The 25,417-nt window shown below is 41.2% G+C and overlaps 2 protein-coding genes across 2 annotated transcripts in view; one reads left to right on the top strand and one right to left on the bottom strand.

Moving 5' to 3' along the window:
• The window catches only part of ABCB4 (ATP binding cassette subfamily B member 4), a 64,965-nt gene extending 49,191 nt beyond the window's left edge, over positions 1–15,774 (top strand). The window contains exons 16-23 of the mRNA XM_029918831.1: positions 1,119–1,322; positions 5,271–5,371; positions 6,955–7,095; positions 10,128–10,284; positions 11,726–11,923; positions 12,875–13,081; positions 14,910–15,056; positions 15,515–15,774. Of these exons, the coding sequence (XP_029774691.1) occupies positions 1,119–1,322; positions 5,271–5,371; positions 6,955–7,095; positions 10,128–10,284; positions 11,726–11,923; positions 12,875–13,081; positions 14,910–15,056; positions 15,515–15,739 (1,380 nt within the window). The 3' untranslated portion in view covers positions 15,740–15,774. The remainder of the gene's footprint in view (positions 1–1,118; positions 1,323–5,270; positions 5,372–6,954; positions 7,096–10,127; positions 10,285–11,725; positions 11,924–12,874; positions 13,082–14,909; positions 15,057–15,514) is intronic.
• Positions 15,775–18,051: 2,277 nt separating this feature from the next.
• Positions 18,052–25,417, bottom strand: part of CROT (carnitine O-octanoyltransferase) — a 49,611-nt gene continuing 42,245 nt past the window's right edge. The window contains exons 14-18 of the mRNA XM_029928286.1: positions 23,953–24,076; positions 22,095–22,173; positions 21,916–22,009; positions 21,454–21,573; positions 18,052–18,880 (exon numbers count right to left, since the gene is read on the bottom strand). Coding sequence (XP_029784146.1) covers positions 18,760–18,880; positions 21,454–21,573; positions 21,916–22,009; positions 22,095–22,173; positions 23,953–24,076 — 538 coding nt within the window. The 3' untranslated portion in view covers positions 18,052–18,759. The remainder of the gene's footprint in view (positions 18,881–21,453; positions 21,574–21,915; positions 22,010–22,094; positions 22,174–23,952; positions 24,077–25,417) is intronic.

Genomic DNA, 25,417 nt, shown 5'->3' with positions numbered 1-25,417 from the left:
GTGTATGTGTGGTTCTGTGTGTGCCTGTGCCGTGTGTGCGTGTGTGTGTGGTTCTGTATGTGTGTGTGCATGTGTGGTTCTGTGTGTGCCTGTGCCATGTGTGTATGTGTGGTTCTGTGTGTGCCTTTGCCGTGTGTGTGTGCATGTGTGGTTCTGTGTGTGCCTGTGCCCTCTGTGCGTGTGTGTGTGGTTCTGTGTGTGCCTGTGCCGTGTGTGTGTGCATGTGTGGTTCTGTGTGTGCCTGTGCCGTGTGTGTGTGCATGTGTGGTTCTGTGTGTGCCTGTGCCGTGTGTGCGTGTATGTGTGGTTCTGTGTGTGCCTGTGCCCTCTGTGTGTGTGTGTGGTTCTGTGTGTGCCTGTGCCGTGTGTGCGTGTGTGTGAGGCTTTCAGTCCTCCCAGATGGCTTCATCCTAACACTCTTTTCCTCATGGGGGTAAAATGGCTGCCAGCGGCAAACGTGAAGGTCCAGTGAGAGAGCACCCACCTGTACCTCCACCACCAAACAACCTCCTTCCGATAAATCTACTTAAGGCTAATGTGGGTCATCTGCCCAACACTCAGGGCTGCTTCTGGGGATGGCCGGACTCCCCTTGGCATAGACCCCAACCCGTGGAGCTGAGGGCTGTAACTGACACTTCCTGCTCCCACCTGCTGCAGCCCTCTGTTTCTGAGCCTACACCCTATGCCTTGTGATGGGTGGTCTGTAAGGACATGTACACTTCCTAACAGATGGTTTCCCCTCTTACACATTTGCAGCAAAGCGTTCTTCAAATGACCAGAGTACGTGGGGGGTTGTTTTTTCTCGCAATGTTGCCTTTGTGCAAAGGTGCGTGTGCCCCCACATCCTATCCCCAGAGCGGAGCAGCGGACGGCCTGGTTCTGTGAGGCTGAATCCACGCGGGCAGGACGGGAATGAGGACTGAGGGGCCTGAGCAAAACAAAAAAAGTGGGCAGAGCCTCATGAACTAGGCACAGGTGTCTTGGGTTTGCCGCAATGAAAGGGAGCAAATGTAAGGCAGACCCACAACCCCCTCCTCAGTCTGACCCGGAAGCCAGAGGCTGTAGCTTACGCATTTGCAGCCTAAAACACAGCACACTCTTTTCTTTTGCTCTTCCAGGCCACAGGGACTAGGTTGGCCTTGATTGCACAGAATACAGCTAACCTTGGAACTGGTATTATCATATCATTTATCTACGGTTGGCAATTGACCCTTTTGCTGTTATCAGTTGTTCCAATTATTGCTGTATCAGGAATTGTTGAAATGAAAATGTTGGCTGGAAATGCCAAAAGAGATAAAAAAGAACTGGAAACTGCTGGAAAGGTGGGTCAAATAAGGCTTCAGTTATGTAAGTATTGTTTTTAGACCTGTATTTGATTTATTCCAACATGTATGTTTTGATAATTAAATGTGCTTGCTACAACTGAATAACTGTCAAAACTGCATGAAATAGTTTACTCTAATAATAATGCCTATTATCTGACAGTGGGATCATTAATATAAGGCTCTTAGCCTGTAGAAAAGCACTTTATGTGTATTTGAGAATTTCTGAATATCCGAAGTCCCTTTTGCCTTTCACTTAATAATCCGATGCCATTGTTGAAATAAATATCACCCCTATTTTTCACATAAGGAGTCCTTAGGGCAGAGAGCATAAGTGAATTACTTAAGGTAGTGATTTTTCTGGTCCGTAAGAGAGCAGTCTTTTCTTCTTGGTTGTGATTTCTACAATTCAGGTGAGTAGCCACCAGGTGGCAGTAATGCTTTGATTTGTGCTTCCAACTCTCATGGCAACTGGGCAAACGTTTACTTGGGCCCCTTACTATGTACCAGTTACTGTGTTCATGCACCGACTCATTACATTCTTAGAGTAATTCTGTGAAACAGGTGCTAACGTTATCCCAATATTGTAAATGGGGAACTTGATTAACTAGGTGAAGACATGGCTGGGATTTACGTTCTGGTCTAATTTCAAAGCCCTTTACTATGTGGTCTCTGTATTGAAATGTATCTAACTCTACATAGAAACATTTTACTTACAAATATATGCTTTTAAATATTTAAATAGAGAGTATAGAAAGGAGTATTTTTACTTACATATGTAGATTTTATCCTTTGTAGAAAGATTAGGAGGTGAAACAGATAATGAACATAAACTGTGGTCTAGTTTCTACAGCACCGCACTTTACAAAGCCCTTTCAGTCATATTACTGCAATGGGCTTTCACTGTGGTTATGTGAGGTGAGGCAGATAATACGGCCACGTTACAGGGAAAAAAGTATTCAGAGGATCAGATGTATGTCATCTAAGGTATGAGATTAAAATTGCATCCAAGCATGTTTGCACTAAGCCAGTTATGTCCAATGAAACCATTTCCCTCGTAACCCACATCAGCTGGAGTTTACTGCCGTGTTGTGTCACCCTTGCGTCCCCCTCAGAATGCTTCATTCTGTCTGCACCCCGCATCCTCTCCTGGAGCCAGGGGTCTGCAGGGTGTTTCAACGGTTCTGGGACTTCGGAAGCCCTGGTGTCCAAAGTGCTTGGACATCCTCTTGGCTGCTGGGTGTGTATATTTTAAGATATCATTTCCTGGACTTGTGTTTGGCACAACTAACTGCTGAAAAAACTGTAGTTTTTATTTCCCTCCTCAAACGACGTTTCTTCCACATTTCAAAAGGGAAAACTGTCCGCAAACAGAATGAAGATCAAGTTTTCTTAGACTAGTTTCAGGAAAGAAAGCATCTTGCATCTGGTTAAGATGATAGTCTTCACTCTACTGTAAACTTGGCTAGTTACACTGAAAGGTCTCAGACTTTCGGCAGTAGGGCAGTTAGAAATGAGCTGATGGCAATGAAACAGAACCACTTGGATTATTAGTCATGGTCTTGCTAGTCGCTGTGTATAAGGGAGAAGATCCCCAGCTTCTCTGGTCCTCACTTTATACTTGAATGAGATGAGAAATTTTATCTGATAATGTCCCTTCATTCCCAGCTAATACTCTGATTCTAGGAACCAGAGAATAACTCAGAGTGGCCAGTCTGAAATTAATTTTAATAGCCACTTTCACCTAATAAGGTTTTGTTTTTTACTGTAACATGAGAGGAGCACCAGGGGGCTCAGTCCATTGAGCATCTGGCTCTTTCTTTCCGGGCAGGTCATGATCTCACGGCTGTGGGATTGAGCCCCGCGTCAGGCTTCACACTCAACACAGAGCCTGCTTCTCTTTCCCTCTCCCTCTGCCCCCCTCTCTCTCAAAAAAAATAATAATGTAAGTGTGTTTGTATAATATATTTATAATGTGAGAAACTAGAAATTTTAAATGTTGTTAGCAATCAGTCATAATTCAATTTTGTTTACTCAGTCAACTCTTGATTTAACACAGAATAAGGGTTAGAAAGAAGGTCCTGAAACACCCTCCCCCCGCCCCGGCCCCATCACAGATTTTTGGTGGTGTGTTGTTTTGTTGTTTTTCCAAAAAAAAAAAAAAAAGCACTTACTAACCGGGGTGCAGATTAATCATGGTTAAAGTACATCAGGATTTGGGATCCACTTCCATTTTCATTTTTCAGAAAGGGCTTGGTGATGAGGATGTTGACTTCTTGGCTGGTCAGGAGGTGGGGAGAGGCTGCATCTAACCCCCTCAACACAGACCCTGCCTAATGACTGAAATTATAGCCTAGCTCGTGACCAGAAGATCAAGAGTTGAGTGTGAAGTCATTAGCAACTAGCTTCTCCTTGTGTAAACTACAAAGCAGGGGAAACAGTAAGCATAATGTGTTAGGAATGTGGACTTGGCATCAGGTAGTCTGACAGGGAATCCTTGCTGATTGATTAACTCTAGAGTTTCAGTGAGTTATTAACTTCTCTGTGCCTCCGTTTCTGCATCTAGGAAAGTAGGAGCTATCTAACTCACAGGGTGATGTGAGGCTAAGCGGCAGCATGTCAGTTAAGTAACACCTGGCACATACTTAACACTCACAAAGCAAGTATTCTCTAGTCTGGCTATCCTTACCATTACATGTTTCATTTCTAACTAAAAATAAAAGGTTATTCAGCCTAAAGTATCAAATATCTTGCCTTCATCTGGTTTCAGAAAACTGAGGTAAAAGTCTTAAAGCGGATCAAACAAAAACGTAAAGTCTTGGGCTCTGTGTTAATAGTTGAGATGAGTCAACTGCAGAACTATGCCTGATTTATTTATTTTTAAGTGTTTATTTTTGAGAGAGAGAAAGTGGGAGGAGGAGGGGCATGAGAGAGAGGGAGACAGAGGATCCAAAGCAGGCTCTGCACTGACAGCAGAGAGCCTGATATAGGGCTCAAACTCATGAACTGTGAGATCATGACCTGAGTCCAAGTCGGACACTTAACTGAGCCATCCGGGGGCCCCAGGAACTATGCTTTAAACTAAGTCACAGACCATTAACATTAATCAAAGGTGATTTGGCCGTAAAAGTCAAAAAACTGCTCCAACTGGTTTGGATAAAAAGGGTTTTGAGATAAAGACACAGAAGTGTAGGGAGTACAGATGGATTGTATTGCTGTGAAATCACCAGTGGGCTCTCGTAGAGCTGCATGCTCCGCTGTGTCTCTTTGCACCTTTGTTCCACTCGTCCCCTGCTGAATAATCACGCCAGCTTCCTCCACATATCCAGAGTGGCTCCCCACATGGAGACCTTCGTCGCTGAATCCACAGGACCTCCCTGGCCAAGCACTGGCCTCCAATTCCAGGGGTCTGTCCCTAGTTTAAGGGGGGACTTAAGGCAGAGTCATGGTCTACAATTGGGATCTTCGGTCCAGTTGTGAGCCACTAGTTTCTCTAAGTAGGGATATGTGCTTGGAGGAAGTGACCGGCCCCTTCAGTGAGCCCTTAGAAATTCCCAGGCATAATGCTAGGACTCTCTCTTTTAGGGCCTTACCCTGTTAAGAAAGCAAAGCCTCAAAAGGCTGTGAAGTGACTGACTGATGGCAGGCTGGGAATAAAACCCGGTTTCTGGTATCCAGACCACCATGTTTGCTCTAAGCTTGTCAGTCTCCCTGGGCATTTGAAGACTTGCCCAACATGTTTGGTACAACCAGATTTGCTTTTAAGGTGCCCAGTTTTTTTCCTAGAGTTCATCTTGAAGAACACATTATGCCATTGCTTTCAAAACTGAAGAAATTAAAAACTTGTCAACATAACCTTCAGGATTCTGACAGAGCCCAAAAGTGTATATTTTTCATTATCCAGAAATGAAAGCCCCACTTCTCATCAAGATATGTTGTATGTTACAGATTGCAACGGAAGCAATAGAAAATATTAGGACTGTTGTGTCCTTAACCCAGGAAAGAAAATTTGAGTCGATGTACGTTGAAAAGTTGTACGGAGCTTACAGGTAATGAGCATATATGATTGTTGCTAAGAGACTAGTGCCTTCCTGAGGCTTAATTATTGTTCTCAAAAGATAATAAAAATTCTTCTCAAGCAATAGGACTTGCCTTCTGTGATTATAGCCTCATCAAAAGGATGATATCTTCCCAGTATTTCACTAAAATTAAATAGCTTTTTGATTGGGCTGCAGGATTGGATTTTTAGATCCTCTTGTAGAAAAAGTAGGTGGGTTCTCCATGACCTAGAAGGCACAGAGGACTGTGCAGGCAACCCTAACACCCAGTGTGGGCGTTCAAGGATAAATATTATATTAGGGAATTCCTCCAACTTTTATTTTCTTGGACCTGTGTAGACTGAACTAACGATGAGACCTAGCTGGTTAGATTCTGCCATTGGCTTTCTGAATGAGGACCAGGTGGAACCCACTCTGAAAACACACGTCTCCTGTTTCACTGGTTCTTACTCCAGCCGTTTAAGAAACTCAGTGTCACTATTTGCCACTGGTTTCCAACCAGGCAGGGCTGATTTTCGCAAATGAATATATTTTAACCCTAACAAAAACAAAAACCACTTACAGTACAACTTTGTAGACTAGAACAATAGTTTGAATGCTTATAAATGTGAAAAGGGAGAATTGAAATGCTCATTTTATTCTGTCTCCTTAGTTATGTACACTTCATGAAGTAATTTTTCTTTCCATTTGATGTTTCACATATACATATATGTGCCATTACCTAAGACTTCTGGTTAATTTGAACTTCAAGGGAATTAAGGAAGAGCTCATTTTTAATTTGATTATAAAGATTGAATAGCATTGTAAATTGTTGAATAATTTTACATAATGACCATGCTCACCGCATCTAAGTTAAAATATTCAAATCATTAATATTTTGAATTTTTCTGTCTTTCCAAATGCCTTCCTATTCTGATCTGGGAGAAAATAAATTACAGTTCTTTTGGAAGATTTAGGATACTGAAGTATATATAATAAAGTAGCTATACTGATGAAGGATAGCATGCAGTCTAGTTAGAAATGGTCTAAAACACATTGTATTGGGGCTGGTGGGATCTAGCTTGGGGGGCGGGGAGCTTCTGATGTGTGTCTGCATAAACCTCAGTAATCCTACTTGTCTGAATCTGCAACATGAATTTTGACGAGGCTATAATCACAGAAGGCAAGATAATAATGAAGAAATTACATTGAGACCATTCAAACTTTAGTCCTAACTTTGACATCCTGCACATTTTTGATAAAACAGTCATGTTTATATCATAGGGATGAATATCTGATTGGCTAGATATTAACATCTAATAATATCAGCAACTTTCATTTGAACAACCAGTATGAGGTATTTTGCTAGCCATTTATATTTGTTGAGTCCTCAAAAGAATTCTGCAACATGGTGATTGTCCCCATTATACAACTTGGAAAACATGATAGAGAGGTTGTCACTGACTTGAACTAATACAACAGGAGTCAGAATATAAACCCAGCGTCAACCAGCCTTAGAAGCTGTCACTCTCTGTACAACAAAGCACTGAGAGAGGCCAAAGAGAAGATTATGAGTATACTAACTTGCCTTTCAGGAATTCTGTGCAGAAGGCACATGTCTATGGAATTACTTTTAGTATTTCACAAGCATTTATGTATTTTTCCTATGCCGGTTGTTTTCGATTTGGTGCATATCTCATCGTGAACGGACACATGCGCTTCAGAGACGTTATGCTGTAAGTAAATTTAAAAACAGATTATTCTATTATAAGGTTTTAGTAGGTCTATGTAAACTTTGGGAGTAGGAAACAAAAATAAAAACAAAGACCTCACGTGTTCTAAAATGAGGTCAGAGAGTTGAATCTACCACAGAAATCTGATCTTGATAATACTCCAAGTACAGTTTAAACATCCAGGTGAATTAAAGTTAACTAAGCTCCTAAAAATGATCATATCCTAGAATTGTAGTAATACACAGAACTCCAGTCAAGAGAAGAGCAAGGTTTCTTACTGTGGAGTGTAGGCAGAAATAAATCGAACTGAGAAATTGCTGGTTACCATGGACTCAAAACAGAGGGTTAAATAGTCTGCTGTTTTTCTGCAACCAAAGATGGCATTGACATTGGGGTGGGGATCCTTGACTGAAACCTGGTGGAGGCTTGACTCCCCCGACCAGGCCTGGTACGGCCTTGCCAGCATTGCCTCAGAGCTTCTCCTTTTTTCTCGGTTTCCAAGGCTGACCATTGGTCTTCCGAAGGGATGTAGTCCTCTTTTCAAAATATGCTAAATACATTCAGTTAGGTTGCATTCTTGTCTTGCCAAAGGGAAGCCATTCTCTTTGAGATCCTTTGGCCTATTTCTGCCCTGATGGGATGATTTTAAAGTAGTAGGGAGCAGCAGCCCTTTTTTTTGAACGTGGTCAAGACCAAGAAAGCGTTTTTATCCAAAATTAAAATAACTATGAAAAACAGTATATATAATGTTCATAGCATTCAGGATCCCAGCAGGAAACCGATACCCCTTCGAAGTGGTAACTAAGAGTTTGCTAAAGGGTCTGTTTACAAAGGGTGAAAAGCGCTGAGGTAGGCTGTACCCAGGCACGCTGTGAACACCTCAGCAATTTGCAGCCTGGAACCATCCACTGAGAGCCTCAGCCTGAAGGGCCAGAGAAGGGGAGGGTTCTCAGAACTCTGCATAGGGGGCGTCTGTGGTCTCTGGTGGAGGGATGCCAACAACACAAGAATCTAACAAGACGGAAGCTGGCTAAACAAATGCCCTGGCCTCCGGCTCCTCCAGCCCTCCCTTCCCCTGCTGGTGCCTTTCATTGCCAAAGCCATCAGAAGCCAGAGGACAAGAAAACCCTTTTGATGCCATCCATGAAGGTCAGCCTCTTGGGCAGGGAGTGAGATGCTACAAGAATGGGGGTGGAGGGAGGGAGAGCAGAAAGCGGTTGGTGAGGCTCAAATGGCAATATCCGGCTCTGGGAATTACAACTTAGAGGACTTTTATTTTCTAAAAGAGCACCACTGAGAACATTACCCCTGCTTTTTTTGTTTCTACTGATGAGGGGGCCTGAGGCACTTAGGGCAAAGCTCAAGCTCACAGCCCCCTCCCCCCACCCCAGGAGTTGGAATGTGTGTGATATTCCTCCGACACTCCTGGCTCCCCAAGAACAAAGGAAAGGGGTTTAAGTGCTTGCCCTGGTAATGTTGGAAACTGAGGCCAATGAAAAACTAAATTATTTTACTGCACCTACAGCCCATTGACAAGTCCTTGAAACTGGCACAGGACTTACCTCTAGGAGCTCATGCCTGGATGATGACCCTTCACTAGGGGCAAAAGAGAACCTTAGCTTATTACCCTGACTGCAAGGATACCCTAACTTTTACCTTTATCTCAGCTGCCCCAATACACATGCTGGCGACCAGACTCCAGCTCGTGCCCCCCACCCATATGTCTGAAGGGTCTCATGACTGGGGGTTTATTAAACCGTAATAAATGGCATTTTCCTAGCAACAGCTAGCCCTTCAAGGTCCTGGAAACCTTGCTTCCAAACTTCCTCAGAGACTGAGTCTATCCATGACCCCCCCTCAATCTGAGGGTGTATAATACCTTACCGGTCACGAGCCCATACAGCTCTTCCCGCCCATGGGTCCTGTCCCCCTGCTTTAATAAAATCACTTTTTTGTATCAAAGACATTTTCAGGAATTCTTTCTTGGCCATCAGCTCCAGATCAGGCCACCATCACCCCAAAACTTCATCACTACCATTAATAAATTCTGGATAATTGGAAGACAACTTTTCATCTTTAATGCTAAAGCTAATTTATAGGCTATACAAGAAAGCTAGGCAGCAACGTGTGGGTTCATCACTTTTAAAATTTAATTTTTGGTAACTAAACTTAAGTATTTAAGGGAAAGCCTTATACCCACCATTCCTGCCCCCTCCCCCCATGTACTTAAAACATATTTTGATACCTTAGATTTAGAAGTTTGGGACATGAAAAATTTTGAGTTCTCCAGTATTGCTAGATAGAAATTTCCCTCCCCCTCCCCTTTTTCTATGGGAGCTCTGATGTCAGAAGGTAAGTAGCTTTGTGGAGATACAGACCTCAGAATCTTTAGCCCTTCCTGAAAGATGGTATGATCTAGTTCCAGCCTTCCAAGAGAAGATGATTGGAAAATAGAACTTGAGGGCAGTTGTTTATCTGAGGGCAGTGCCCACAGTTAACCTGAATTGTAAGAGAGAACCTAGTTCTAGTAAAAGCTTATTTTCCCTAACAAAATTTCTTTAACTACAGTGATTAATACTGTTTGGGAGCCTAGAAGAAACTACCAACTGGAAGTCAGGGCCAGTAATTCAGTAGGAAACATCCTTTCTTGTTGGAGGCTGATAAACCCCCTCCCCCTACTGCCCCCCCCCCCAGCACTCTGTACTTCATTCAGTTCCCTCCAGTCTAAAGGGTAGAACTAGTTACTAAAATTACTTGAGGTCACAAGTCAGACTCAGTTATATGCCACTTCCTGAAAAAGAAATACTGTGGCAAGTTACGTTAACTCTTGCCTCTCCGCTAGATGGCCTTCGTTAGTGGAATTTCATGGAAATGTGTGTAGTCGTCGTGTGTGGGAGGTGGCCAGGGATCAGTGGAGGGGTCCCTAAATTAGGCGTAGAGAAAATCAATACTGGTAAACGGTATGTCTTCGCACTTTCAAATATCACAGAGCTAATTACATAAGCTAAATTTCTCAATCCTCTACTATCTTCTAGGGTGTTTACAGCGATCGTGTTTGGTGCGGTGGCTCTAGGACACGCTAGTTCCTTTGCTCCGGACTATGCAAAATCCAAGCTGTCTGCAGCCCACTTATTCATGCTGCTTGAAAGGCAACCTCTGATTGACAGCGACAGTGAAGAGGGCCTGAGGCCTGTGAGTTCTCCACTGCCTGATGAATGCTTGCTTAATTTTTTCTAAACATTTGCTATCTGCTAGGTTATAACCACAGGATGTTTGTAATGATTCTAGCAGCCTATTTTAGCTTACTCTGGGAGTAAGGGCTAGTATTTGGCCAATATTCTTAACAGTTTAACGTTTCATAAGAGGCTTCAAGGATTCTGAAATACAGCACGTTGAAAGTAAAGAAAGAGGCACCTGTGCTCAGTCAGTGGAGCATAGACTCATGAGCTTGAGATTGTGAGATCAAGCCCCCATGTTGAGCATTGGGTTTACTTAGAAGAAAAAAAAATGTTTTAATTTAAAAAAGCTAAAATCTCCACTATCGAATTAAAGTCGTAATAATGAACTTAAACAAGTTAAAATACTCGAGATGTATGAGATCTGATTAATTTCCATGAAAACTGTTAGTTATTTCTACATGATGTTCTACGCATGTAACTCTATAGGTAAATGCAAATAGCAGTTGTGGTGGGGTGCCTGGCTGGCTGAGTCGGTAGAACATGCAACTCTGGACCTCGGGATTATAAGTCTGAGCCCCATGTTGGGTGATTACTTAAAAAATACAATCTTTAAAAATAAATAGCAATTGGGCTTGAATCACATTTTGTAATGACTGAGTTAAATTGTTAAGAAGGCTCCTTTATTCCTTATTCCTTTAATAATTCTACACGATCTCCAAAGTTAATTCAAATTTCGATCTGAGTGTTCTTTGTAGGACACGAGCAGCTCCATATTCTAATGCACAAGCAGCAGTGCGGGGAAAGAAAGGAGGGGTCCGTTTTTCTGGGGCTGTATCATGTATGTCACATGGTGAGAAAATTGCTGTGCCCTGTGAGATAAGGCAGCGGGGGGTGGGGGGGGTGGGGCATCTCGGTGGTTCAGTCAGTTAAGCATCTTGATTCTTGATTTCAGCTCAGGTCCTGATTTCACAGTTTGTGAGTTTGAGCCCCACATCGGGCTCTCTGCTGTCCATGCAAAACCCTCTTGGGATCCTCTGTCAGACTCCCTCTTTTTCTGCTTTCTCTCTCTCTCTCAAAAATTATAAAAAAGAGGGGCAACCAAGGTTTGAGACCAGGGCTTCCACCAATACCTCAGGCAGACACCACACTGAACTCCCAAGCCTTTGAGCCTTTGGCCACTGGCTTGGCTCTAGCCTCAGAATCCTTTAGGAAAGCTAGTTACCTAAATGAACCAGAAATTGGGTTTAGAGAATAACTCTAATAATGACTCTAACTTTTACTTCTATCTCCTATTTTCATTTTATGTAACAACAACTTGCTTTTGATAATAACTAGTGCCAACACTTAGACTGAGTATGAATTTTATCTTTGCTGAAGTTGCTGTGAAAGACTTATAATTATCAGACCAATTATAATAGCAACATTAAAACTCTGGTTTATTTTTTGTTTGTTAGGATAAGTTGGAAGGAAACGTGACCTTTAATGAAGTCGCGTTCAACTATCCCACTCGACCAGACATCCCCGTGCTTCGGGGGCTGAGCCTGGAGGTGAAGAAGGGCCAGACGCTGGCCCTGGTGGGCAGCAGCGGCTGCGGGAAGAGCACGGTGGTGCAGCTCCTGGAGCGGTTCTACGACCCCTTGGCCGGAACAGTGGTGAGCACGCTTTCTTAAGTTTATAAGCTGATTTAAGGCTTTATTTCAAGTGGCCAATAAACCAATGTTCTTGTAATGGAAAAAAATGGACAACTAAAGGCCTATAATCCTATTTGATGAGATGACCACCTTCTATAAATCTCAAACTGTCACCCCTAGACAGTCAGATGGGAACAATGGGGTAACAATAGCTTGACAACACTTGGTAGGTACGCTGTGCTAATGCTCTGGGAGGAATTTCTTTGAGAGGTCACTGTACTTCTATTCCTTCACCCAGAAGTAAGCTGCATTTTTGGCTAATATATCACAAGACTTCTCTAGAAGCACCATGCCTCCGGCTTAAAGCAAACAAAAAATAAAAAACCCCACCCTCAAAACCATACTCCGAAAGAAGGTGTCCTTTGAACTTGTTTCGCTTTGCATTGAACTCCTGTCCTTAGTGTCATCAAAAGAGAAATGGGCCAAGTTTAAGGCTGGTAGTTCTCAGGGGAAAGAGTGGTAGAGGTAGGACAGGACATAACCAACTTTGAGAATTGGGGGCCACATGCTTACCAACTTTAACTGGTCCACCCAGAAGAGGGGAGTAAAGTCAAATTGAAAGGCTGGAGTCACTCTGGGAACAGAGACGAGTCGGACACCTAGTTGCAGACTTCCTAGAGGCAGGACGGTACACCTGCCTGGAGGAGGGCAGACAGGGAGGAAGAGGAGTTTGGAAAGACTGGCCCCAAAGTGCTGTTCTGCCAGTGAGATAAAGAAATGGCCTTATCTCCATAAATATCATTTTGTTGGCTTCCAACACTAGAAGCGCTTAGAGCTGGGAGGTTTGTTACTTCACAAATGAGGATACCCGCATGCAACAGTGCTCCAAATGGTGAATCTATTAATTTATGATTTGGGTTTTTTTTTTTTCTTTTTAAGCTCTTCTTATAGTTTGTGGACTTTGGTTTTCAGCTCCTAGATGGTCAAGAGGCAAAGAGACTTAACATCCAGTGGCTCAGAGCCCACGTTGGAATTGTGTCCCAGGAGCCAGTCCTGTTTGACTGCAGCATTGCTGAGAATATTGCCTACGGAGACAACGGCCGGGTGGTGTCACGGGATGAAATTGTGAACGCAGCCAAAGCAGCCAACATCCACCCTTTCATTGAGACCTTACCCCACGTAAGTCAGTGCGTCACTTCTTAGGATGAAATCACAATCGACAGTAGACGGTTTTCATCCTCCACACCGTTCCCAGTTACACACCAAAAAAATCTTGGAGGAGAATGTGTCATTTAGTAGCACAGGACCTTGGACAACACACGGAATTGCATGATGCCAGTTTCCTTACCAGCAAATAAGAATATTAGTCGTCATATCTAGGTCTTATAAATGCAGTGAGAAGCAAATGAGGTGAGATTAACGGTAGACACCGTATCTCCGCTTGTAATCTGCTGGTTGTCGGCTGCATTCTGGCAGCAGTCATGTTTGATTTATCCCTGAGGGTCCCTGGGTTTTTAACGATGGTTGAGGTAAGCACTGACATGCAGTTGTGAGGAATGGAGATTTTACGAGCCCTTTGGCAGGATGGCACTGGGGCCAACTAGGTAAACTGGACCGTGGTATCACAAGCAGGGTCTCGTCACTGACGGAATTAGCAGAGCTCACTGAGATCCTCCAGGTTAAGTTGTCATCATTTGCTTGTATGTTCAGTTCGGTGCAGTATTGTTGTGTGATTGTTGTATGTGTACGCTGCCCGCCCCCCAGCTTCCCGCACGCGGCTGTTAGAGTCTCACACCTCTTCCTCTTCCCTCACTCCCTCTAAACTGTGGCCAACGGCAGTTTCCCATTTCTCTATTTTTCTGCTATAAGAATGTGATAGGAGCATGCATGGACTATTGAGATGAGCTTTTGCCAGGCAGCATAATCCCCTGAAGTTCTTGTTCTCTATAGTTCATGCTTTTTTTTTTTTTTTTTTAACCTGTTTAGTTCCAGGCCATCCTGAGTAGTAGGATGAGTAAGACTGCCCGGTACCGATGTACCACTGACCTGTTGAAGTGTATCTAGGTTGTGTCTAGGTTTTGGCTACTGAAATCTGCTCTAAGTATTAGTGGATGGGGCTTAGTGTGAACTGCAGTTTTTATACCTCTGGGATACATGCCCACAAGTGCAGTTGCAAAGAATCTTAAAAGTGATGGCAGGGATCATTAATCTTGGGGCTCAGCTAGCATCTAAGTTCCCACTGAACTAAATCTCAACTATTTTTACCTTTCTCTTCTGCTGTTAACTAGCATTTGCACTCACACACTGTCCCACCCTCCATGTTGGTTAGCCTTGCTCACCCTTCACACCTAGTCATTGACTTCAGGTATAGAATTTGATTAATAGAAAAACTAAAGCTTCAGCTCTTTACTGACATCGGACTTGAGGAAATTAATTCACATTACTGCATAAGCCCTACAGTACTTTTTGGGCCCTTTATTCTTTCTGTGCTTAATTTTTTTCCAATGTAGAATGTTCTTTCTCAAGATTCAGCTTTCCAAGTTCTGTACAAAGGTTCCTTTCCTTCATGCATCTCTTCTTTCTTCTCCTACTTTATCTCCATAGTTGCTGTTTGCTGCTTCTGATCTTTCATAGCATGTTGAATATACTGCTCATTTGGTACTTAGTTGACTTGATTGATACTGAGTGCTGTATAGGTGGTTTTTCTCTTCACATTATAAATTCCTTCAGGGTAAGAACAAAAAAAGCTGCCTCCATTTTTATATGGGAACTGAAGTAACTGGTCTCCTAGTTTGATCCTGAAAGCTAATGTTCTATAAAATGGGGGGGGGGGGGGGAAGAGATACTAAATGGATCACCAGGTAGCTGTTAGATAAACTTTTGGTTCTAAGTCTTTTTCCTGGTACATAGAACTGTCAAATGTTGAGAAGTACAAGTTTATTGAGTATACCATTAGTAATTTTGGGGGGTCAGGACTTGATTAACTTTACTAACGGTTAACTTGCAGAAATATGAAACAAGAGTGGGAGATAAGGGAACGCAGCTCTCAGGAGGTCAAAAACAGAGGATCGCTATTGCTCGAGCCCTCATCAGACAACCTCAAATCCTACTGCTGGATGAAGCTACATCAGCTCTGGATACTGAAAGTGAAAAGGTGTGGACTCTGCCCTCATGTTCCATTTTATCTGTACAGTAGTTTTTCTGAGCTGTCAACCATGAAAAAAAGTAAATGCAATTTTACTGGTTATTTTGAAGAAAAATATTTTCTTACTCTAGTATTTTCCATATTTTATAAAATGATCTTCATAAGCCAAAAAACGTATTCAAAAGAAAACTGCATCTACCACACTTTTAGCACAATAATAAAAAATGAGAAAATAAAGGAGTCTAGTCCATAAGACAAATTGTGGACGGTTAGAAAATTTAGATACCTGTGATTTAGTGTGAGAATCCATTTTTATTATAATTAAAAAGGAAATAACTTAATCCCGTTTATGTAAATTCACATGCATTTAAAACCAAAGACTCAAAGACTCAAAGATGAGAATATAAAAAGTAAAATGTTTTTCTGTGATGATCATGTTTAAGATTTCTGCTCTGCTTGGTCATCAGGTTGTCCAAGAAGCCCTGGACAAAGCCCGAGAAGGCCGCACCTGCATCGTGATCGCCCACCGCCTGTCCACCATCCAGAACGCAGACCTGATCGTGGTGTTTCAGAACGGCAAGGTCAAGGAGCATGGCACACATCAGCAGCTGCTGGCTCAGAAAGGCATCTACTTTTCCATGGTCAGCGTCCAGGCTGGGACACAGAACTTACGAATTCCTGTTATGTCTTAAAAATAAATTCAAATTATAACTTTTTCTGACTTAAAGTAGAAACCATTTTTTTACAAATAATCCTACAATTCAGATATATTATTCAATATCAGTTTAAAACATCCCATTTGCTGTTGATATTATAGCATTTGAATTCAGGGGTTACAAGTGACACCTGTCTTGATGAGGTATAAGTCTGTTGAGTTACCAGAAACAGACAAGTTCAGATATTATAAAGCTCTAGAACTAACAGCACAGACATAGGGAAACTTCTTACTGTCCTGAATAGCTGAGTAGATGACAAGCTGGAATAATTTTCATAAGAAAAAGGAAAAATACATTGTTCCATTGCTGACTGTCTACCTTGGTGAGTTTCCAAATTATTCTTTTGGGGACCTGAGGTTTGATTTTTTTTTTTTCTTCAAAGAATGGATTCCCAACTTTATCATCAAAGTCCAAGAGAAAATGAGATTACTCTTAGACAAGCTAACCTTACAGGCACACATCTCTTCCTGTAAAATAATCAAATATTTTCAAAATTTTTAATTCATTAAAAATTGCAATTATCTCTAGTTAAATTTGAAACATTGGAAATAATAAAATCCTAGGTTCTCCATTACTTTATCACTAATCCTAATTTGTTCAGAATATGTTTAGGGAATAAAAAAAAACAAATCTAGGCAACCTTTAGAAGGTAGCCATATAAAAGGTTTTTCCTTAATTTCCTATTTGTTTTTTTATAATTTACTAAGGCATCATCCATTCTCATCCCTGTTACTGGATCTTTAGGTCCGTAAACTACCCAAACTCAGTTCCTCTATCTGTAACCAACCAGATCTTAGCAAAGATTTCTTTCAAATGGAACCACGTGTGTAGTGGACTAAATTTCAGGTTAACCAAGAGAAAACTAGCGCAAGGGGCTCATTACCCCAGTGGGGACTCAAAAGCCTCTGGAAATTTTAACTGTACCAGTCTGGACTGAGGCCCAGAAATCTCTTTCTAAAAAGAATTACAGGTAGTTTTTTTTTTTAATTTTTGTAATGTTTTATTTATTTTTGAGACAGAGACAGAGGGGCAGAGAGAGAGAGGGAGACACAGAATCAGAAGCAGGCTCCAGGCTCTGAGCTGTCCGCACAGAGCCTGATGCGGAGCTCGAACCCACAGATGTGAGATCATGACCTGAGCCAAAGTCGGAGGCTTAACCAACTGAGCCACCCAGGCGCCCCTACAGGTAGTTTTAAACGTCAGGCAGGTTAAGGAAATATGTTAAAGTAGGACAGAAGAGGTTTCTCGGCAGGAGGTGAACAGTTTCTGAAATATCCAGGTCTTCAGACATTAAGAACAGCCAACCAAATGATTCTAAAGCCTATGGCAATGTAGTCTATAATATTGTACCAGCGTATGGAAAGGAAGGGCCGTAGTATAGAATAGGTAGAAGAAATATGTACTGTTAAGTTAAGGAAGTATCAAATGCCAAGGAAGTCAACTCAATTTTTGACAAACAGGGGGCACCTGGGTCCCTCAGTGTTTGAGTTTCTGACTTAAACTCAGGTCATGATCTTGAACTTGTAGGTTCAAGCCCTGGGTGGGGCTCTGTGCTGACAACTCAGAGCCTCGAGCCGGCTTTGGATTCTGTGTCTCCCTCCCTCTCTATGCCCTTCCCCTGCTCAAGCCATCTGTCTCTCAAAAAAATAAAACAATTTTTTTAAAAAGAAGAAACAGTAAACCAGTCTTAACAAATTCATAACATAGGAAAACTTTTAAAGGCTGTATGCAACCAGGACACTAAATACACTAATTTTGATGAGGTACACTGCATTAAGAACGGCACCCAGTAAGCTAAACATGCCCACTTACTTACATTTAAAAAACAACTGCTATTTCTCCTATCAAGAGATGACACTTTCCCCCCATCCTTGAATCTAGCTTGCCAGCGCAACTTGTTTTAACCAATAAAATGCAAAGTAAGTGACATCATGTGACTTCAGAGCCTATGCCTTTCTCTCTGGGAACACACACACTGCCAAGCACTGGAGGCAAGGCTAGAATACTGAACGATCAGAAACCATGTGGAGAGTATCCCAGGTACCAGGTCCCCATCTTCAACCTTACAGCCTCAGTCCAGCACCCCAGGAAATGCAGCCGCATAAACAAACCACAGCAAGATCAGAAGAGCTACCCAACAGGGCACGATCAACTGACCCCATCATGAACAATAATCGATTTAATACCGTATATTTTTGGTGGTGTTTCACACAGCAATACGTAACTTAGATCAGAAAGTATAAGGTCAAAGAGGAATGGATTAGTTATCCAGACACCATCCAGGGAACTATAGGATTGACGGCTTTATTTTCTGTTTTGAATAGCAGGAGAAAAAAAAAAAACCTGTAAAATCCTGAGAATCTGATTCAACATTCAATCTTTTTATATTCACAAACTAGTTACAATATAATGAATTTTGATAGGTTTTTTGTGTACGTGTGTCAGAGGGTATAAACCTCCCTCTGATTCTTATATCCAACAGAAAGCCTACTTTTAGATAACCAGTAACTTGTAGCAACCTTTCCCATCAGGCAGAGTAGGATTGTATCCCTGTGCTGAATGTGGAAGACAATGATTTCAGGGAAGTTAGCATTTAATTTCATATCCTTTGGCAACTAGAAAATGTTAAAGTGCTTGAAAGACTCTACAGTGATGGTCAGAGGATTTATAACCTATACAGGTACCAACAAAACTATCTGTAAGTTAGAGTAGTAGTTACATTATTAAAAACTGTAGATTTGCATTGCTGCGGCTCATCTTCAAGTTTTGCATAATTCTATATTTCATTGTATCAATTTGCATTGCTACTGCATCAGAGGAAGCTTAAAAATCATATTTTTATCTTCTATGTGAGAATAAATTTAAAAAGCATGATTCTACCTATTTCTAAATTTAACAAGTTTCCTTAAGTCAATATTCCTTCCTATCTCACATCACCAACCCACTCTCCACACCCAGTTTAATATTTTTGCAAATGCTTAATAAACCATTAGTCCCTAAAGATGAGCAGTGTTCATCAGCTGCATCATATCTTGGAAAGAATGAAAAACCTGCCGAACCAGCTTCTCTGCATCAGTCTCTGGGCAGGATCTCCAGGCTACACTGGTCACATTAAACCTGTGAGCACAAATAAAAAACAATTAGTACTATGCAAAAATCACAACACAAAGAGGCTCCAAATGGTGATGATGAATACATCCATGACCTTTAACTCCATCTGGTAAAATGCCTCCTATTATCCTTAGGAGAAAATTCCAACTTCTTATCATAAGGCTCTGTATCAACTGACCACCCAAACCAAGCCAGGGTCTCCAGAAGTCATGTTTTGAAAGCTAGGTGATTCTCACATGCACCCAGACTTGAGAACACTGTCCTCCAAGATATAGCTCCTATCTACCTATCTTCAACAACTTCTTCTAGCTCTACCCAAAGCGACTTAATTGCTAATTCATGGTCATACTGCCTCTTTCTGTTCCTTAAAAGTATCAGGCTCTTTCCTACCCCAGAATCATGTAATTATGTTCCCAGCTAAGTCATTGTGAAAACATTAAGTGTATTCAACTTATTTACAAGGCATTGTTACAGAGCTGGGGACACAGCAACAGACACATCAAAACCCCTGTTCTTCTGGGCTTATGTCTAGGAAGGGAAGAGAGAGAACATATAAATAAACATGTATAATCACTGGATGATTATGAGTGTTCTAAAGAAAATGCAGCAGATATGTGTGAGGGAGGGGGAAGGGCTATTTTAGATGATCAGAAAAGGCCTCCCAGATGAGAGCAAATTTTAAGCAAATACCTGTATGGGCTAAGGGAGTGATCCCTGCATATATTTCAAGGAAGAGTACAAAGCAGAGGAAATCACAACAGCAAATGCCATGAGGAGAGCGCCTGCTTGCTGTACTCAAGGTACAAGAAGGCGAAGGTGGCTGTAGTAGAGTGAGAGCGGAGAGCTGTACAAGGAAGGTCAGATGGGTGACCGAGAACTTGATCAGACATGATCTCACAGGAAGACTCTGAATTTTACTGTGAGTGAGATGAGCTCTTGGAGAATTTTGAATGGAAGAACGGTATGACTTGAGTCACATGTTTAAAAGCACATCAGGGCTGTTGTGTAGACAGTGGTCTGTAGAAAGGAAAGAATGGAGCCAGGACACCACATGAGAACCTGTTGCAATCCCCTAAGTGGCAGAAGATGGTGGCTCAGCCTGGGTGGTGGCACTGGAGACAGGAGGCCGTGATGGGAGTCTGGAGAGCTGCTTTCTTGGGGATTCAAAGTATTAACTCCTTCTCATCTGCACCGGCTCAGCTTCCCGGTCACTCTGACCACCCTGAGTAAAGCAGTGCTCTTTACCCGCTCCCCACCAGCGTGTCTCTCTTACCACATTAGCTTGCTCTGTGCTTCACAGCATTCATCACGACTTCTTGCTTATTTGCTTTTGTCTCTCTTTCCCAAATAGAAAATAAAATCTCTAAGAGGGAAGATCTTGTCTGTCTTGCGTCCTGAGCACCTACAGCACAAGTTTTCACTACATACTTCCTGAATGACTGAATGGCTGTTCTGCCCCAGGACCAGGACTTGCAAAGTCAGAGACCTGCGGTGTGTCTAGCTTGAACTCTTGTCACTGAGCGCAATGCAAGATCCACACTGGTCAGGAAATCTGTTAGAATGCTTACTCACTCTCTGTGTCCCATGAGGATTTTAGACCTTAGACCCTTTATATGAAAATGCAGTAAGATCTACGTTTAACCTTTAATTTGTATGTAATTCCACCTTTAATCTGTACATTAATGTACATAAACTGAATACTATGGGGATAGATAATATAAGGACTTAGATGCTAACAAATACTAGTACCACTGGTATAAGAGACTATACACAGATCACACTTGACACAGAGGCAGATGATAAAATGTTGAAAAAAACACTGACTGTAAACTCTTAAAAAAATTAAAGTATGAAAACAACAGATTACAAAATGAAATATGTCATACATATTATCAGGCCAATTTTTCACATTCTATCCAAAGCCCCTGAGCCTACCATCTTATTTACATAGTGCTCAATGTGGCCAAATTATTGCTCACAAAGCCCCTCAAGCTCTCAGAGATCTCTGAGGTGGCCAGACTATACGGATGAGGACCTTTCAAGCCATTCCACCAATTTCATATTACCTTATTCTCCACCTACCAGGTTTTAGTATTTTTTTCTCTCTTTCCACAAACATAAGTCAAACCTCATCTGAAACTGCATCTGAATTGTTAAAATATTTTTTAAAATATAAATTAATTTACCTAGTCTCTTATCTTGGTCACATTAGTACTATTATGACCACATGAACCACCATGTATTTATAGGCAATCACATTTTACCTGTTTTATTACAATAAAATACCTTGCCTAGAACAAATATGTTAACATGTGTACTCAGATATAAGGACAATGATGGTGTATCACTGAGTCAACCTTAATTGGTATCCTGCACAAAATGCCTAAGGGACTGATATGACTAGTGTCGCCAAAGCAGGACAGAGAAGCAAACACATTAAATGCCTAAGTGGTAAAAATAATTCCCTATGTAGTAAGTGACAGATAACGACAGAATCACAGTGTAAGGAAGACATTCAAAAGACAGAAAGATGGCGTCCTTACTCTACAGCACATTAAGAATGAGAAAAGCAGTCTCACCTGTCATCTCTGATGTTGTAGAAAAACCCATAGCCATTGTGCACCATGGGAACCGCCACTCCCAGGACTCTTGCATATCCAACCAGACTCGTTGAGAGAACAAAGTTTCCACCTCCTCCACTGTGTGCATAACGAGAGGATATTTTACTAGGCTTACAGAAATTTGCATTACTTCAGAAAAGCTTTTAGGGGCACCTGGGTGACTCAGTCAGTTAGGCATCTGACTTTGGGTCAGGTTATGGTCTGATGGTTTGTGAGTTCAAGCCCTGCATCAGGCTCTGTGCGGACGGCTCAGAGCTTGGAGCCTGCTTCAGATTCTGCGTCTCCCTCTCTCTCTCTTCCCCTCCCCTGCTCACACTTTGTCTCTCAAAAATGAATCAATGTAAATTAAAAAAAAAAACTTTTAACCTTCAGAAAAAAGGAACTGATTAAGTTCTAAAACTACATTACATATTATATTACCTTTTGGAGAAAAATGGGTCTGTAAAAAGTTCTGGAACCGGAAGACCTTCCTCTTTTGCTATGAGTAAAAGACCTAAAAGATGACGGTCAAATCCTGCAATGAAATCCCAAATATTAAGCTAGAAAAATTTTTCAACATGAGAGAATTTTTAAAGTCAGAGTAATCCCTATATAAGTACCTTTTCCAGCTGAACAGTCGGTCATCATTTTATCATGTTTTGCAAAAGCTTGTAACATCTTTTGCTCTCGTTCAAGAAGCTGTGTTAAAAATCAAGACATATTTCAATGAACTGTACATAAGCAACAACAGCAACAAAAATCTAGTTTTTTTGAGCTCAATCTAGTTAGGATTTGGATAATTTGAGAGAGAAAAGACTTCTAAAAAGACATTTAAACATGTTTCTATGTGTTTTCCTCACTTCTACTGCCTTTTCTTTCCTTTATGTCCTGCATCCTATTTCTTTCCCAGAACACGAAAAACAATAGGATCTTGTGGGCAGCACTGAAGTGATACTAACAAGTGTAAAGACAGAAGCAAGTAGGATTTAAAAACTAACACACAGTTGTTCAAAATGATATAAAGCAGTTCTAAAACACTAAAATAAATTTAAATATGCATAACTATGTCTATCAAAACTAAAGAAACAAATTCAATACCAAAATACCAGTGGAAAGGAACTACCCTATTGTCTAAATACTTCAAAAAAAAAAAAGTATTAGGGGTGCCTGCCTGACTTGGTTGGTAGGAGATGCAACTCTTGATCTCAGGGTAGTGAGTTCAAGCCCTACCTTTGGTACAAAGATTACTTTAAAAATAAAACAAAACAAAACACATAACACAAAACAAAACTGTTCTGGTCCTAATACATGAAAACAAGAATCTGGGATTTCAAAAACACTCAATCACATCAAGAAAAGCTTCCTTTTAAGGCACTTTGGGAAAGTCTTCACTTTGCAGGTGATATCCCAAAGGTAGATCAATAATAGTATAATACTCATAGTATTGAAGATACTTTGCCAAAATACCAATCAAAACCACAATAAGATACTACCTCACACTAGTCAGAGTAGCTAAAATCAACAACTCAGGAAATAGATGTTGGCGAGGAGGTAGACAAAAGGGAACCCTCTTACACTTTTTGGTGGGAATTAAACTTGGGCAGCCACTCGGGGAAAAAAGGGTGGGGGTTCCTCAGAAACTTAAAAATACAACTACCCTAACAACCCAGCAACTGCACTACTAGGTATTTATCCAAAGGATATACAACTACTGATTCAAAAGGGCACATGCACCCCAAAGTTTACGGAAGCACTCCCAACAATAGCCCACATGTCCACTGACTGATGAATAAAGATATATACATACACACATACACACACATTAGAATACTATTCAGCCTTCAAAAAGAACAAACTCTCCATCTGTAACAATGTGGATGGAACTAGAGTGTATTACGCTAAACAAAGTAAGTCAGAGAAAGACACATACTGTATGGTTTTACTCATAAGAAACAGATCAACAAAGGGGAAAGGAAGGAAAATTAAGATAAAATAAGAAATGGAGGCAAACTGTAACAGACTCTTAACTATAGAGAACTGAGGGTTGTAGGAGCGGAGATGGGGGGATGGGCAAAATGGGTAACGGGCATTACGGAGAACTACTTGTGATGAGTGGTGGGTGCTGTATGTAAGCATTGAATCACTAACTTCTATTCCTGAAACCCATACTACACTATATGTTAACTAACTTGATTTAAATAAAAGATTTCAAGATTTAAATAAAATCTTGAAAGAGAAGGAGGGAACCAACTTTGCTTAAAAGTGACACATATGGGCTTCTTGGGCCTTTCCTGCTTCATGTTCTTCCAAGTATACACTTCCCTGGCAAATAAATGAATGCTTCAAAAACTTCACAAAAAGTATCTGAAGTATTTTACTTATTCAGGAGAATTGAAGTCAAGGAGTTAGTCATTCAAGGGCTAAGGATCCTTTAAATAAGTAAATAAATACTATGATTTTTTCCCTTCCAATACTCACAGTAGTAGAGGGATCCTGCATGGACTGGCACCATCTGACTGCTTCTATTGTACATGATCGCATAGTCTCTGTGCGGCCATGATAAAAGTATCTGGTCATAGCAGTTTCATAGCAGCTGCCAGGGCTACAAGAAAAAAATAAAAATAAAAGAATACGTCACAAGAAAGAAAATGCTCAAATATTATCACAAAGAAAGATTACCTAATAAAGTTGGCTTTGGTCAGACACTAAGTTCTACAATATAGCCTTAGTTGAGACTTTGAATAACCAAGAGACTACTTACAGTATCAATGAGCAAAAAAGTACTCTGATCAACAGGGCCTGGTATAATATGGTCTGTTTCCAAGGCTTGGCTGTTCTGAGGTTATGTACATTGACATGTCTGTGGTAGGTGGCCTGTAAGATGCACCCCCAGGGACCCCTGCCTGTTATTTATATTCTGGTGTAACTTCTCAATTTGAGTATGAGATGGACCTCATGATTTGCTTCCACTAAAAAGAACAGGACAAAAGTGATAAGACATCATTTTTGAAATAAGGTTACAAGAGATCTCACTACTCTCACTTTCTCAATATGTGGAACACCAGCTGCCATGCTGGCAGGTGCCATACAGTGAAGCCCAGGCAGCGAGAAACTGAGGGAGGCCTCTGGAAAAGAGCCTGGAAGGAAGGGATACCTGCTAATAATCACATGAACGAGCTGGAAGCAGATCTCTTCTGAGTCGTACCTTCAGATGAGAAAAGAGCTGAATGACACTCTACAACCTCAGCAGACTACTACAATTGCACTACTGGGTACTTACCCACAGAATACAAGAAGTCTGACTCAAAGGGATGCAGGCATGCCAATGTGTATCGCAGCATTATCTACAAAAGCCAAGTTATGGAAAGAGCCCAAATGTCCATCAACAGATGAATGGATAAAGAAGACATGGTATACACATACAATGAAATATTAGCCATCAAAAAGAATGAAATCGTGCCATTTGCAATGACATGGATGGAGCTAAAATGTATTACGTGTAATAAGCCAATTAGAGAAAGACAAAAACCACATGATCTCACTCATATGTGGAATTTAAGAAACAAAACAAGCAAGCAAAGGGAGGAAAAAAGAGAGACAAACCAAAAAACAGACTCTTAACTATAGAGAACCCACCAGAGGGGAGATCAGTGAGCTGATGGAGATTAAGGAGTGCACTTATTGTGATGAGCATCGAGTGTCGTACAGAAGCTTTGAATCACTAAACTGTGCACCAGAAACTAATATTACACTGTGTTAATTAACTGGAATTTAAATAAAACTTTTTTAAAAAACGCTACAAGAACATACCACAGACCATTATCTCTTTGTGAATATAGATGCAAAAATCCTCAAATTATTAGCAAACCAAATTTAGCAACATATGAAAAGGACAATTCACCATGCTCAAATGAAATATATCCTAGTGTAAATGTGGTTCAAC

The sequence above is a fragment of the Suricata suricatta genome, chromosome 2 (genome assembly GCF_006229205.1).
Source record: "Suricata suricatta isolate VVHF042 chromosome 2, meerkat_22Aug2017_6uvM2_HiC, whole genome shotgun sequence".
Lineage (NCBI taxonomy): Eukaryota > Metazoa > Chordata > Mammalia > Carnivora > Herpestidae > Suricata > Suricata suricatta.
This window is presented reverse-complemented; position numbering and strand designations above follow the sequence as displayed.